The 16536-nt window shown below is 38.9% G+C and overlaps 1 protein-coding gene across 1 annotated transcript in view; it reads left to right on the top strand.

Annotated features, from left to right (window-relative positions):
* COL12A1 (collagen type XII alpha 1 chain) overlaps positions 1-16536 on the top strand; it is a 98263-nt gene that overhangs the window by 55877 nt on the left and 25850 nt on the right. Inside the window, exons 36-50 of the mRNA XM_074150628.1 lie at positions 728-870; positions 2374-2503; positions 2697-2816; positions 3467-3613; positions 4406-4522; positions 4879-5025; positions 5498-5572; positions 5941-6080; positions 7925-8048; positions 8252-8395; positions 9924-10088; positions 11358-11396; positions 11490-11628; positions 13763-13905; positions 14292-14401. Of these exons, the coding sequence (XP_074006729.1) occupies positions 728-870; positions 2374-2503; positions 2697-2816; positions 3467-3613; positions 4406-4522; positions 4879-5025; positions 5498-5572; positions 5941-6080; positions 7925-8048; positions 8252-8395; positions 9924-10088; positions 11358-11396; positions 11490-11628; positions 13763-13905; positions 14292-14401 (1883 nt within the window). The remainder of the gene's footprint in view (positions 1-727; positions 871-2373; positions 2504-2696; positions 2817-3466; positions 3614-4405; positions 4523-4878; positions 5026-5497; positions 5573-5940; positions 6081-7924; positions 8049-8251; positions 8396-9923; positions 10089-11357; positions 11397-11489; positions 11629-13762; positions 13906-14291; positions 14402-16536) is intronic.

Raw genomic sequence — 16536 nt, 5'->3', positions numbered from 1 at the left:
CGTAATCACCAAAGTAATTTTCACTCGTGAAATAAGCCTAATTTGATCATTTAAGAAGGGTTTAAAGCTGTTCTTTAAAATGTGACTACAGATAAATAGCAATTTGTCTTTTGGAAAAAAAAAAAAAAGCAAGCACTTTAAGATGGATAGAATTTGCTGGCAACAGAAAAAAATGGGCTTCGTGTTTTGTGTCTCACATGAGAATTCTATGTTACCTTCCCCAGATGCTTGATTTTTGCTGGAGATGCCTAAACACCAAACTTCCTTGTTACAGCTTAGCTTCTGGGATCTTGCTTGGCTTATACTTGGCTGCTTTAAAATTCATTCGAGAAATAACATGTAAAGAAACTGTCTGTGGCAATAATAGGTCACCTCTTGTTTGCTGCTTTTGTGCTTTCTCTATTAAATCCCCATATTAATCTAAAAAACCCTTGCAGATGTGCCAGGCTATGGTTATACTTGTCTGCAAGAGTAAGAGAAGCAAAACGTTTGTCAATGCTCATCACTCCGCATGTCCCTCTGATGTTTGCTCCCTTCCGTACTGCTCGAGTTCCTCCAGTTAAGGCCCTATTTCTATGTAAGACCTTCAGGCACTGCTGTAATATAATGGACTAAATTTACCTGCATGTGTTTATTCAGGGCTTCAGGGCAGCGTTTGAATCGGTGAGAGCAGCACTGAACTGGGAGAATCATGCCCCACACAACCTTCTGTATTTTCTTTCTGTAGTGCCTCGCAGCGGCCCGAGGAACGTGAGAGTGTTCGATGAGACCACAAACAGCCTCTCTGTACAGTGGGACCACGCCGATGGGCCAGTCCAGCAGTACAGGATCATTTATTCACCCACCGTGGGAGACCCCATTGATGAATATGTGAGTTCTGTCATTCCTTAGTAAGCACCGAGACGCTCTCAGTTGGTTCTTTACACTGCAGAAGAACAAGGACACCTATTTTACATGTTGGACATTTTGCATGTCCTGTGGGTTCTTTGTTGTCAGCGCTGAGAAGCCATGGTCTGTATGAAACAGTTTATTTATTTATTTATTCCCTACAAAATGAACCAACTTTTGTGTAAAATACTGTTAAATCTGAGTCACATGTTAATCAGAAGACTCTGAGCAGAACCTGCTTCCTGACATTTAGTTCAAACATTGTGGTATGGTGAATAGGCATCTATTACTCCATGCTCAATTCATTGTGAAGTCAGTGTGCTGAGAAACAGAATAAACATAACTCTGTGTTTTATAAATTGAAGGGAGTTGGCAGAGCTTAATGAGAAAGCAATGGGAACTTTGATTCAGCAGCTCACTTGCTTTCGTAAGGTTCAGTACGAATTGTAAGTGTTTGTGTTTAATTTCCTGCAGCTTAATGACAGCACAAGTTAATCCGGTGCTTGTAAAATTCTTTGGGTGTTTATAGCAAAGCCAAACACTGATCTTACAGAGGACAATGGCAGAATTCCTGCTGACTGCCACTAGCCAAAATGTAACATGTATAAGAGCACTATTTAAATGATGTTACTGCTTATATATTATTGCATTGGGCACGATGAAAATTCACTGTTTGAAAATTCCCTACTGGACCTGTTAATCAGGACGCACATTTTTCAACACACATATCTTCCTTATAGAAAATACTGGACATTTCATAAAAATAGCAAGTCTCAAAGAATTGAAAATTTTTATCAAGTAATAATGGAAAATGTTGACCTGGACATGTTTTGAGATATCTATCTCAAGTTAGTTTCCACTGGTTCAGTCCTTTATGGCCACTTTTTTTTATGGAGCAGTGTCACTTTTGGGATTACACCTACCATTTCATGGGAAGGGAGCCATAGGGAGGGCTGCCCCAGGAAGCTGAGGAGATTGAGAGATGCATAAATAGGCACGGTTTTACATATCAAAATATTTAGAGCTTCCATCTCAGACTAACTTGTTTCTGCCAAGGAAATGATATTCTAAGGTGAGGATAATGAAAAGTTAGAAATGAAGCTGATGAGTAGCATGAATGACACTGTTTCCAGCCCTGTTTTAGAAGCTTTTTCCTCTGTTTACACTTTATCATAACTTTTTCCTTTCTATGAGGGAACAGTACTGAAGTCTCTGAGGAACTGCAGCATCTCAATCTTATGTGAGGGCAGGGACTGAAGAGTCAATTTGATTTATCTTTCTGTGCTGACCACAGTGTTTTATAATTTAAAATAACAAATACTAATAATTACTTATAGGCTATAACCTTTTAGATATCCCAAATGACTTTATTTACAGTGGACATAAAAAAAGTGCACCAAGCGTCAAGACAAATTTTCAGTTCTAGTTACCATCATTATGATCAGATCCAGGAATTTATTTTCCTCTGGTTCTTTTGTGATCTAGACAACAGTTCCGGGGATAAGAAATAATGTGATCCTACAACCACTGCAGTCAGATACACCATATAAAATTACTGTTGTGGCTGTGTATGAAGATGGAGATGGTGGACAACTGACTGGAAATGGCAGAACTGGTAATTAGTTTTAATATTGCATATTCTTTTTTAAATTTAAGATGCATATTCCTTGGGCACTCCAACATTGTTAAGGTTTCATTATGTTAATTACATCTCTGATGTGATTCTTACGCGACAGAGTTATAATGTAAGTTTCTAGAGGTTGAAAAGCAGTCAGTAACCTAATTAGAGTGCTTTTCTTTCTTTTTAGTTGGCCTGCTTCCTCCTCAAAACATGTATATAACTGATGAATGGTATACTCGATTCAGAGTCTCCTGGGATCCCTCACCATCCCCTGTTCTTGGCTATAAAATTGTATACAAACCCGTGGGTAAGAAAATCTGTTCATTTTGAGTATAGCATTTCCAGAATAGTGAGGGGCTAATGGGGGATCAGAATAGAAATCGTGTGTCTCATGAAATGGTTGTGTTAAAGGATTTATTTATTTCCTTTGTTTAGTGATTTTGATGGAAGCTTAAGACTTATTATCAGTATTTTATAAGAAACACAAACTGTCAAATATAGTGTTTCATACATTCAGTTACAGAGATTGAATTGTACAGTTCAAATTGAATACAGATAAAGATTAGATAAAGTCCTGGACCAGCCTTTGTTTTCCTCTCTTTAATCCCTCTTGTCCTTCTGAGAATATGAACTGGTGTATGTGAGATAAGTATTGAATAGGTATTTAGGTACTAATATCCTTCAGAACCGTTGTTTTATGTGACAATGAAACAACATACATACCTTTTTTTAAGTTAAATTAAACACAACCGTTGCACAATAGCTTATAAAGCTACATATATGTTCTGTTTGCAACAGTATAATATGCTAAAATTCAAGATATTAGTATGTTTTGTTTCAGAAAAAATGAGATTAACACTTAATGCACTGTAAAAGATGGCAGATAGTTTGATCGCTCACCTAATCGTGAATCTTTCTCTCTCTCTGCACCTCCTCAATACTTCCTTTCAATTCAAGGTTCAAATGAGCCCATGGAGGTTTTTGTGGGAGAAGTGACTTCTTACACCCTGCATAATCTGTCTCCCAGTACTACTTACGATGTGAATGTTTATGCCCAGTATGATTCTGGAATGAGCATACCTTTGACAGATCAAGGCACTACATGTAAGTCAAAACAATTTTGTTGTAGTTGTGCTAGATACAGATGCTGATCTGACATAACCTTGATTGAGAGGATTTTTACGGCTGGTTATTCGAAAGTCTGAATATCGTCTCATGGAGATTACTTATCTGTCTGTGATGTAGACATTAAAAACACTAAGCTTGGAAACAGTAATGGAAATATAGTTTCAAGTAATGATTTGACGATGTAAAAATTTCTAGTCTGCTTCCTAAAATTTTATTCAGCTATAGCTGGGGTCAATCTTTGACTGTCCCCGACGTACTAGAGAATCTAACCAGGCTAAGCAGGGCTAGGACTCCCAGGAGTGTCCAATGATTGAAGCTTGAGCTTTTCAGAAGGAAGTGATTTTGTTAATGCCCTCAGCTAAGAAACTTCTAAAAATTTCTTCAGTTAAGATGCATCAAGCATCCTGAGTTTTGCCAACTCAGTACATTCTTTTCATGCTGCCATATACATGAGTCAGATTCTGATTTTTGGAAGTTTCTTGTCTTATAAAGAACTCAACTTACTTTATGTGAAAACTCATAAAATGGGCTGCTACCCGCTATGGGAAAGGTGCCAGACTCTAGGCTTTGGTAAAGAGCTAGACCAGGGTCTCTAGGGTGTCACAGAAAATGAAGAGATTTGACTAGAACAGCCCTTTCCTTCTGTTAGCATTTTAAAAAAATCAATTTCTGAACCAGAACTGCTGCTAATACAATTTTCATTTGGATGTGCTTCATTCATTACATACTATTTTCCAGAGAACAATTTATCTCTTTCTCTCTTCACAGTGTATTTAAATGTCTCTGACCTAACAAGTTACAAAGTGGGTTGGGACAGTTTCTGTATCCGATGGTTGCCTCATCGGGCAGCAACTTCCTACAGGCTGAAGTTAAACCCAGCTGATGGTAAGTGCATTTTATTTTTTGCATTTTCCAGAAACACAATTGTCTTATTTCAGTGCCAGCACCACTTATTTGGGATGGTGTCAAGCACCCACCAGAAGCCAAGATACATCTGTTTGAGCTTTAAAGCTCTGAACATAACCTGTTTTTCTGAAGTGGTGAAAAAGCTTCAAAGAGAGAGTGCTGCACGTAATCACCATGTAATCTTGGTCTAGAAAAGCTTTTATGGGACAAGAATAAGACTGCTGTCCCCTCTGCTCCAAACTCCTCTAAAGAGGTCTCTAATTTCTACACTTCTTTGTACACATACTAAAAGGGGAATAGTGGGTTTTAACTTTCCATTGGGCTGTTTTTGACAGGTTCCAGAGGACAGGAAATCACAGTGCGTGGATCAGAAACGAGCCATTGTTTTACTGGCCTCTCACCTGACACAGAATATAATGCTACTGTCTTTGTTCAGACACCTAACCTTGAGGGGCCTCCAGTCTCCATGAGGGAGCATACGGGTAGGTAATACATACTGTGAACCTTCAGTTTTGTCTGTAGAACTTGTCTTGTTTCAGCTGTAGGGCTTGTCTTGCTCCTAAACGGCTTTCGAGACCTCTTCTAAGTGGTCTTCCTTCCTCTTTCTCTCAGTGTAATGCCAACTGGAGTTTATGAGGGAAAGATAAATTCTTATGCTTTTCTTCAAACCAAGAATTTCCTAGCATTTGGCTGAAAAACGGCTGCATTATCAGAGTGCAGCCTTACCAGGCTCATGTAAAAATGTTCCTGTTAGAATGAAACCATGTACCTTTGTTTTAACCAATAGCTATAATCTCATTACTCTTGTAACACAATAAATTTTTCCTTGCCAATTATATGTAGTTTAGGTTAGTGAGAAAAAATAAGAATCTTTCTGTGTGGTAGTATAATACGTAATCTAGAGTTTGAATGAAATAATTTATATGGAGTCAAACATTTATTATTTCATTTCAGTCCTCAAACCTACAGAGGCACCAACTCTGCCACCCACACCTCCTCCGCCTCCCACGATCCCTCCGGCTCGAGATGGTATGTTTATTTGTAGAATTATTCAGTATTTTTATGTAGTTGCTGCATTGCTTCAGAGTTTAATTCTATTTTTCATAAATTGAAATAGATTTAAAACTAGCACAGCATTTTAGGGAAATGAAGTTTGAGATCAATTTCCTAATGCCATCCATTTGCTCTTGAGCTTTATTAGACTTCAACCTTTCCTGGTTTAGAACAGCAAGGAACATACATTTGGGGAAAAAGTTCCTGATATTCTCTAGCTCTGCAGCAAGTAGAGCTTTGCTGAGTATTTGTCATTCCTGAATTTTCAAATTTTGAAGCAATGCTCATTATTTCACAGGGGTATGATGGATGTGTTTTAAGTGTTCCTTTTCTTGGTCTTTCAGTGTGCAGAGGTGCCAAAGCAGATATAGTATTCTTGACTGATGCTTCCTGGAGTATTGGTGATGATAACTTCAACAAAGTAGTGAAATTTGTTTTTAATACAGTAGGAGCCTTTGACCTGATTAATCCTGCTGGAATCCAGGTAGGTTTGTTATTTCCTTCGGGTACATTTTGGAGGGAAACTGAAGATGAAGCTTCAGCATGTAACTGAAGTTACATCTGACTTTTTCTTTATTTCAGAATGCTGTCATTTTTTTTTTTTTTGTATTAGATTGTTGTACAACGCATGTGTACGTGTGTGCATGTATAATTATTTATTAAATATATCAGTCATTTTGTAAATACAAAGGGAATCCAGCCTGGATCCAGTAACCTGAAAGGTTACTATTCAGAAAGACAAAAGTTGTAGCATGTGGGAATCCTCCAGGCAGAGAAACGGGGGTGATGTATAGTCAACATATGGTTAGTTGTACATTTTTGTTCCTTTTTATAGAGCATCAACAACTGGCACACTGCCTGGTTGTGATACGCTAGGTTTTGTCTGTGTCATATCAGACATCTGTTTTGGGTATGGTCTGGCAGTTGAGTGAGGGTCACGTTTTAATTTCTCAGTGCGAGAAAGGAGCCTTGTGCATGTAGAGTCCAACTGGTTTGCCATTGGCCTTGTCTGGTCAGGCTGCTGAGAATCCCCCTGCAGTAAGTAGGCAGAATTCCTGTGAGAGGTGCTTGCAGAAGTCTCTTCATCCCATCCTAAAGACTGGTAACATGGGTCCACTCCGCTCGGGGCATAGCGAAAGTCTGAAAAGGTGAAAAGTTAGTCATCTTAATGAATTAGTGCATCTTAGTAAACAGGAGTAGCTAATGAGGGATGGACTTTCAGGATTTCTGGGCTGTCAAAAACATTTCCTGGCAGGCTTCTTACTGTAACCCTTGCACCATTCCTGGTTTTCTTCTGCTGATGGGAAGCTGGATGAGATCACTCCTGGGTTGCCATAACCATTTCTCTTTCGCTAGATGAGGTGAATGACATGATGTGAGAGAGTTTCTTACAAGGTATTTCTGGAGCATTGCGGTGACCTGCAGGTGCATCTTCCAGGGTTAGGAAGCTGAAGGTGGTTTTGGGGTTTTCTTTTTGGTGGAAGTTTGTGGAAGTGATTTTCCCCAGTAACTATTTACATTACTCCTGAACTGCCTTTCATCTTCTAGCTCTTTGATTCCCTGTCTTTAACTCTCTAGGCATACTTTGTTTTGTCTCAGACATTCTTTATCCTTCTTAGCTCTAGTCTATACCAGATCGTTTTCCTCTCTCTGTTTGTTTGTTGTTTGTTTTATAATATTTTTTTCCCTGCAAATATATATGCGTCCCCAGCATAGAGACAGAGAAGGTCTAATTAATACAGGTGACAGAGACATGTAAATGCTAATGTTTAGTAAAATATTTAAGTCACCTACCTCTTGAGATAGTTGCAACAATCTTAGGTTTCAACTGGTTATTAACCATTTAAAAAGGGGAATTTACTTCAATAAATGTGTATATATACATACAGAGAGATGTCTATTCAGCATCAAATTAGTATACTAAAATATTGCAACTTTACAGAATATCAAAAGGAGCAAAATGAAATATATACATAACATTTAATGGTGATTTCAGAAAAAAAACTGGAAGAGGTTTTGTAGATACTGCACATCTGCTCAGAATCAGAGAATAGGCAGAGAATATATACTGCATCATAGTAATAGCAATAATTTAATCATATTTATTTAAGGTCACATCACATTTCATACACAACAGAGCAAGAAAGAAAAAAGTGTTGTGTGCACATTGCTGGGATGCAAATATGTGTGTATGTAATCATACATATATGAAAAAGATTTTTCAATTATTTAATGCTTACTGATACACCGCAATCCGTGTTTCAATGGAGAGAGTTGGCCTGGAGCGTGGGGGTCTGAGACTGAGCACTGCGATATCTTCCATTTCAGGTTTCGTTTGTGCAGTACAGTGATGAGGCAAAATCGGAATTTAAACTGAATACGTTTGATGACAAGGCCCAGGCCCTAGGAGCTCTTCAAAATATTCAGTACAGAGGAGGAAACACAAGGACGGGTAATTCTGAGCAGTAGTCATATTTCTTTAAGATAAAATACTGTCAGAAACTGCCTCATTATCCTAATATTGCATGGTCGGAGAATTAGGTTTTTGTATTCTTCTGTTTTAGTTGGGTGGCTGTTGTCCTTTCCAAATAAAGTAAGGGATTTCTTCTCTTGGAGATGCTATGGCTGACTCCTTGTTCACTGTGTACTTTGCAGGCAAAGCCCTAACGTTTATCAAAGAGAAGGTTTTGACCTGGGAGAGTGGCATGAGGCGAGGTGTTCCCAAGGTACTCGTCGTTGTCACTGACGGTCGGTCTCAGGATGAGGTGAGGAAGGCAGCAACGGTCATACAGCACTCAGGTAAGCAATTCACGGTCCCTGGTATTTCATTTTCTTAGCTGTTAAGCAATGCAATTATAAGTGGTGCTTCAATTAACTGGGAATCCTTTACTCATCATTTATGGACTCGGAAACGTATTCTGAGTATTTGGGAAAAACTCAAAGCTATGTAAAGAATTTAGACTCTCTGGGCCAGACTTACTTTTTCCTTCTCCAGCCTTCTCTCTGGGGAAGGATGTGGTGTCCCAAGGCTTTCAAGTATTTCCTCATGCATATTGTTTCATAGATAGGACTTTTGAGACATCTGGAGTCCTGTTCCCTGAGTAAGGAGATGTTGTACTTCCTTACGGGGATCACTGGCATGTAAACCACAAGTGGTCGTCTTCTCTGGGATCTGAAGGAACCAGCTCTGTCTTCATGGTTTATAAAGCTCTTCAGCTGCCCTATTCATAAAATCCTCTACAGTCTCCCCTGCTTCAGTGTTTAACTACCCTCATGCTTGGAAAGCTTTTCCTCACATTCCACCCAAGTGTTCTTTAAGGCTAATGAAACTATTGTCTTCATTTACCTTGTTAACGAGGAAGGCAGTTGATCACTGTCCACTGTAACAGGCCTTCATATTTGAAGCCTGTTGTCATTTCCTCTTTCTGTCTTCCCTTTTCTAGACTAAACAAACGCATTTCCTTCAACCTTGTGTTGATCATGTTTTCCAAACCTCTTATCATTTTCGCTCTCCTCTCTACTTGCTTTGGTTTCTTTGCATCTTAAGTGTCATGCTGAGAGCTGGACAGAGTGTTTCAGCCAAAGCTTCACTAGAATTGGCTATGGAAGAGTAATGATCTTCTTTTTGAAAAATCAAAAAGGTAAATAAAGATAGCTTTATCATTTGTAATAAACGTGAATTCTCCTTTCAGCCTCCAACCGGCATTTCCAACGTTTCTGCAGTTTCTTGTGAATGAAATTTTGTGGGAGATTTTTTTCTATATAGTGCTGAGTTGTGTGGTGGTGGTTTTTTTTTCTTCCTTGTTTTCTGGTACAGCAAAGAGAGGTCAAATTATCACATGGAGGCTTAGATGGGAAAAGGGAAAAGAAGAAATGAGTAATTGGTGAGATAAATACCACCCAAAGATAGTGAAACTGAGAAGCATGAAATGCAGGAGGTAGCAACAGGAAGAGAAGTGGGTAACTAAGAGTCTGCACAGAGATTTTGGACACAGAACAGATAAAATATACTGTAGAGTTGAGGGGATCGTACATTTTGCATGAAAGAGTGAGTGGACTACATAGCCAAGGCTGTGTGAGATTGGATAATGCCCAACTAAAATCAATGAAGGAGGAGAAAGTTTTGAATGAAAGATGCAAAAAACAGTTTAATCTCTCCTGAGCTTCAATAGAGTGAAAGTATATTCAGAATGTACGCTTACAATGAAGACCAGATAAGAGAGTAGGTAGAACCTGAGAAATCAATGATAGAAATGGTTTGTGAAATATTGACTTGAAAATGGTAATGTGTGTTTACTGTATTTCAAGTAATGTGTTATTTTTACAGGCTTCAGTGTCTTTGTGGTTGGAGTGGCTGATGTAGATTACAATGAGCTGGCCAAGATTGCCAGCAAGCCCAGTGAGCGTCATGTGTTTATTGTTGACGATTTCGATGCCTTTGAAAAGATTCAAGATAACCTCGTCACCTTTGTGTGTGAGACAGCTACCTCAAGTGAGTAGAAGACATCGTTTCCCCAAATTAATACATTTGCTCATACACTGCTATGGTTGCCATCCCATTTGAGGTACATCAAAAGAAATGGTCATATATAGAAGTTAGAATCATAGAATGACTTCGGTTGGAAGGGACCTTAAAGACCACACCCTGTCCTGGGCAGGGACACCTCCCACCAGACCAGGTTGCTCCAAGCCCCGTCCAATGTGGCCTTGAACCCCTCCAGGGATGGGGCAGCCACAGCTTCTCTGGGCAACCTGGGCCAGGGTCTCACCACCCTCACAGCAAAGAATTTCTTCCCTAGATCTCATCTCAGTCTCCCTCTTTCAGTGTCAAACCCTTCCCCCTCCTCCTATGGCTCCCCTCCCTTATTGAGAGTCCCTCCCCATCTCTCCTGGAGCCCCTTTAGGGACTGGAAGGGGCTCTAAGGTCTCCCCAGAACCTTCTCTTCTCCAGGCTGAACCCCCCAACTCTCTCAGCCTGTCCTCACAGCGTTAGGTTTCATAATAACTGGACATAGTTAAAGGGAGCAAGTTACTTTTTTAAAAATTTGAAGTAGGTATTACATTTCATATAATCTCGTGTCACATTTCAAAAGGACTGGTACAACAAAAAGAGAGTAAGTCAGTGAGAACTACTGCTCTTTAAGGAGACATAGAACGATGCCTCATGTGAACTGGGTGGCACAAGAGGTCTCTCATTTATTTACCACTGGTCTAGGGGTGCTCAAGAGGTGCAGTTATAGACTGTGACGCTGTTTTAAAATTAATCTAAATAAAGTTTAGTTGTTTACTCCAGTGAAATCCTTCTATGGCAAAAATGAGAAATTCTCAGGCCTGTCATGTGCAACTGCGTGGTCCCGCGCTGCCTCACCCGCCAGCTCCCGAGGAGCCACATAAATCTGCAGTTTTTCCTTGATAATCTGACAGCTGTTATGCAGCCTGACTCATGCCTTAAATATTCATGGAAAGACTGTGTCGTTGTGCTCCTTTTTTCTTATGAATTAGACTCTTGAAATATTTGGGGGCTTCCTTTGTTATTCCCTACAATTTGTCACAGTAGATATACCCTACTAAAAGTAACGGGTAAAGATTTTAACGGTGCATCTACCACAGAGCGGAACACAGTATGACATCTGTAATGAAACTTGGCTGATAATTAATAATGGCACTGACTTTTTGGTAATAAAACTTTCTGAAGTTTATATATGTTCATATCCTGTTTGGTTTTATAGTTTTGAATTATATGTTGTTTCCTGTCTTTTAGCTTGTCCTCTTATTTACTTGGACGGATACACTTCACCTGGTAAGTAACTGTCTAATATTTTGGCATAGATACATTTGTGTCTTTTCCAGCTCTACAGTGCTTTTATTTTTTATATTCTCTCCGGATTTAAAGGTTTCAAGATGCTGGAATCATATAATCTAACAGAGAAGCATTTTGCTTCTGTACAAGGCGTGTCACTGGAATCAGGCTCTTTCCCAAGCTATGTAGCATATCGGCTCCACAAAAACGCCTTTGTCAGCCAGCCCATACGGTGAGTAAACCTGAAGGGCTCCTAGTTAGGGGATTAATAGAGTTTATAGATGACATCATTAGTATTTTAATGGAAGATGCATTTATTTGATGTTGTTTTTATGAACTCCCAAGAAATATACTCCAAAGAACATCAATCATTGTTATCATTAAATGCTAATCTGTTTCTTCCATTGTGATCTGTTCACTATTAAACCAGTTAACCAGTTGCTTATTGTTCTTTTTTTTTTTTTTTGAGATTATGATTCTTAACCATTCGAGTTGCATATAATCCGCAGTTTGTCCTTAGGCAGTTGAGCAACAGCCTCCTTAGGACAGCGAGCTGCACGTTGATGGAGGGAAAGGGTTTCACTACGAGGGATAAGCACCATTTTTTGCAGGAGAATGGTTCATTCTGCAGTACGATGATGGCACCTTGATGCTATTGACTTAGGGTGGTTTCTTCTCTACTTGAGTTGCTGTATTTGGCAAATGGAGTGGAGTTTTCAAGGGCCTATGGTCTTAGAGCTTGGTTATGGAGGGATAACATATGGTCATTCTTTCCAAAATTTTTTCACACAAAAAAACCCTGTTAGAAGTTAGTTTTACTAAGAGGAGAACAGTACCTCTCTTTATGTTTGCTCCTCTGCTATCTATTTAAGTAAGTTCCAAAAAAGTCATTTTGAGTCAGAGGAGATGCCTGAAGATAGCCCATTGTTCCTATTAAATTTAAGGAAATTTAATCTTCTTTTCATGCAAGCCTTTGAAATCTTCTACAGTCCTGCCAGGTTGGGTAAAGATCAGGTCACAGGTCAGCTGAGGTGTATGAAGAAGTAATTTCATTTGCCAGACTTCTCAGCTCACAACTTTTAAAAGTTGAGGACTTGAGGACTTTCTGAGTTCGTTGACGTGCCATTATAGCTATGGGAGTGACAGATCTCTGACAGCCTGGATTTTTATGATCTAGGGAAGTACAGATAATCCCAGTCACTGGGATCCTGTTTTGCTACTCCTTACATTAAGATTAAATTTGCATTTAGCAGGCTAAGATGATAAACAGACATTCTATGTATTTAATTTTTTTTTAGAATGTTGTGATACTCAGTCTGTTTGCTGTGAAGGGTGGAGTAGACTTGCCAGAGTATTCTGGGCATTTATTTTTCATGAGAAGCCAGAAAATAAAACTCTGTTTAGACTGAGTCAGCAAAGCAATAAAAGTATCCTGATCCCGGTGGCATCGTTGTTTCAATATTTGAGATAACTTGGTATCCAAGTTATAAATAGTATTGCTATACCTACTTTAATATTTTATTTCTTGCACTGTGCTGTGTGGTGGTGTTTACTTAGTGATTGTGCTATTATTGCAGTGTCCATAATTGTACGGGTACAAAAGCTTTGCCTAGAATAGAGCAGCTTTTCTCTTCATTTTAAGGTTTCTATCTTGATGTTCATGAGGCCAAATCCCCTTCTCAGCTCCATTAAAACAGTTAAGGAGAAGCAGAAGCTACCTCCTTTCTTACAGATCCCTTCCTGCGTTCCCTCCCTTCCCCTTCAGAAAACCTTGGAGGCCATTTAATGCATGTATTTATTTACTTTTGCCTTTCTGTTTTTTAATGTCTAACAGTCTGAACAGCACAAATCTAAACCTCAGCCACTGATGAATCAAGCGAAGCCAAATACATCACCAGTTGCAGGGAACACATTAAATGCATCCTTCGTTGTATCTGTGCCTGAAGGGCGGCAATAGTTAAGTGCTGTTTTCTGTTGCCTGTCTAAAATAGGCCAGATGAAAGAGTAAAGCTTTGGTCCTATTTTCTGTACTTATCATCAAGGAATTTGAAATATGTGTAGTTTATGCATAATCTTGCCACAGGAATACGTCTCCAAGAGTTCTTGGTTGTATTCTGGCTTCCTCCCTAACCGAGGTGCCGAGACCAATTGAAGACAGGCTGTGAGTCCATCTTAACAAATCACACAATGTTTTTTATCACAAAGTTCTTTTCTATTTGAGAGAGTGGTTAAAATGCTCAGTTATGTTAAACACTGCGGTTTCCCCGTTACTCTCATGTCTTTTCTTTGAAGAAGAGCAAACGGTGAGCATCTTATTTTCCTCCTGTGTTTCCATGTGAAAAAATGTCCTCACATTGTCTTACCAGGGAGATTCACCCCGAGGGATTGCCACCAGCTTACACCATCATCCTGTTATTCCGTCTGCTGCCCGAGTCCCCCAATGAGCCTTTTGCCATTTGGCAGATTACAGACAGAGATTACAAACCCCAAGTTGGAGTTGTGCTGGATCGTAAGAATGATTTTGCTTGTTGTGCAGAGAATTTATATTACATTACTTTGCATGCATTCTTCCCAAATATTTCCAAAACCAAAGCATTCTTACATGGTAAAAGGATTATATACTTTTAGTTTTAAAGGATATATCTTTTTTTGGATACTTTGTACATAGATTATTTTTTCAACTAAGAATAATTCAACTAAGCTACGTTTCATCCTTGGTATTACCTCTAAAACCAAAGGAATGTACATCTATGTATTTATGGGTCACTAAGACCATCTATATCTAAGTGTTTATCCATGTGAGTAATATACCACATTTTATCCGTAAGTGTATATTAGGATGGTGGTTTTAGTAGTACATATAAAAATGAAATGTATTATTTTCATTTATTGCAGCTGCCAGCAAAGTGTTGTCATTCTTCAACAAGGATACAAGGGGAGAGGTTCAAACTGTGACTTTTGATAATGATGAAGTAAAGAAAATCTTTTATGGAAGCTTCCACAAGGTAAAGGATTGTAATTATGAATGTTGCTTTCTGGAGTACTGTTCTTTGAAGCAAAGGACAAGGAAGCAGAAGTTGCTGTCAGTTATATCCAGTCTTTGTATAGTGCTGTAAGTTGAAATAGGGACTTACAGATCGTATAAAGTAAGATCTCTGAAGTTATAGCTCTTCTTTTTGTTATTGAGTTAAAGTCCTGCTTGGAACCAATGTAAGAGATTTGTCAAGGTTGTGTAAGTGGAGGGATGTATCTGAACAAGACACTACAGCCTGGTTTTCCTGGCACATGAAAGAGGAAGAATAAAAGATAAACTGGAAAAAAAAAAAAAAAAGGAAGTTGTGATGAGAAAAGATTGGGGGGAAGTGTGGTGATTTGGAATCATTCAAAGAAGAAGATGATATAACCGCAGAAAGGAAGTAGATATTGACTCATAGAAAAAGGCAGGGAACCAATTTGGGGAGGTGAAGAGCATATTGAATAAGATTCATAAGTTTAACAAACGTAATACATGTATATGTATATATTTTGTATGTATACATGTGTATTGGTGTATTTTTGGCTTAAATTCACTGAGCCTGAAATGTTCCAAAGCGTTCCAAAGTAATATTAACTGAGGAAGCAATAATAATGACATAGAGCCCATCAAAGATCATATAACTTATTTGTGATTTAGAATGAAATTCATGGTTTTTGAGTTGTCAAAACGGCTAGTGAAATCCTTACATGTTACTGCAGCTGCCTTCAGCTGGGATAGTTTTGTGCTTGCTTTTCTGATTTTGTGCACTGAATTATGACAAATTGCTCCTGCCAGGCTTCCTTCCCTCTAGTCATCAGGGGGTGTTTGACTCAGGCTACGTATCAGTCTAAAAGACAATTTAAAAAACGTTTTCCTGCAGTGTTAAGCATATATGTTTCGGGCACTGAAGTGAGTTGCAATTGCAACATTTTTGGTCAGATGAAATGCACATTCTCATGCTTTCATTTATCTCCCTTCTGCTTAGTTTAGTTTTCTTCTGATGACTAAATAAGGCTGGAGTATAACATTTGTTTTCTTTGTGATACCCTCTCCCGCCTAACTAATCATTACCGGCGTTCCTTTGAGGATGGAGATAAGAGGTTGCCTCTGTCTCTACTTGCTGATGCTGGAGGCCGCGCTGTCACCCTGCCCCTGCCGGGCTGAGAGCCGGGCGAGCTCCCTGGTGCCAGCATCACCTTTGGTGACTTCCTCTATTTAAAACACGGATGACTACAAGAGTCACACAGGTCTATAAAAGCTATTGGTTTCCTCAGAATTTGTCAGAGGAAAATTTCCCAAACTGCTTCTATGTTGTGTCCAATTATTCCTGTGTTTATAATTTATTTAATGGTTAATTATTTTTTGCATATATGAATAGATGTTTATGTCACTGGCTTTGTGACTAATACTTATAAATAGGCTTGGATCACACCTACATCAGGCAGCTGCTGTTTTGTCCTTGGCATTTGGCAACTGAATTTTCAGGAAATGTAAAAGTTGGGTCAACTTCTCACCAAGAAGCCCTGTTAAAACCCGGGGCAGCAGGTAGCGTGCCTCATTTGAGATACCAGTGTGAGAGCTGAGATTTCCCTTCTCCAGGTCAGTGGTGGGAAGCTCTCTGCGTACTCTCCTGCCAAGAGCCTGTTTGAAGTGGCTGCTGCTAATTTAACTGACATTCAGAGCCATATTTTTCCCTGCAGTTCCTCTGAATGCGATAGACCTGAGCAGAATTATCTGATGGCACTTACAGTGAATCTGTGCTCATTTATCAGAGCAAAGGGGGAACAACCTACAACCCCGGCAGCACTAGTTACGGCTGGTTACTGGTAAAAAATAATTACAGGGGAAATAAAAATCCAGCATTTTGTATTATTTTAATAGTTAAATACACTCATACATATGAACAGAAAGCAACCCTATGATGCCAAATAATGTACAGGAGTAACAGATATTTGGAAATTATGTTAAAGCTCTGGAACTATGAATTCTTAAGCAAAAATGAACCATATATCAGTTATTTACTGCAGGAAGCAAAAGGAAACAAAAGTTCAGATTTTGATAGTATTTAAAGTAACAGGTGTAACCTTGATTTAAAGAGCTGTATTTGGGATTTTTCACCCCGCA

This window comes from Numenius arquata, chromosome 7 (genome assembly GCF_964106895.1).
Source record: "Numenius arquata chromosome 7, bNumArq3.hap1.1, whole genome shotgun sequence".
Lineage (NCBI taxonomy): Eukaryota > Metazoa > Chordata > Aves > Charadriiformes > Scolopacidae > Numenius > Numenius arquata.
The sequence above is the reverse complement of the archived record's forward strand: the minus strand, read 5'-3'. Positions and strand labels throughout refer to the sequence as shown.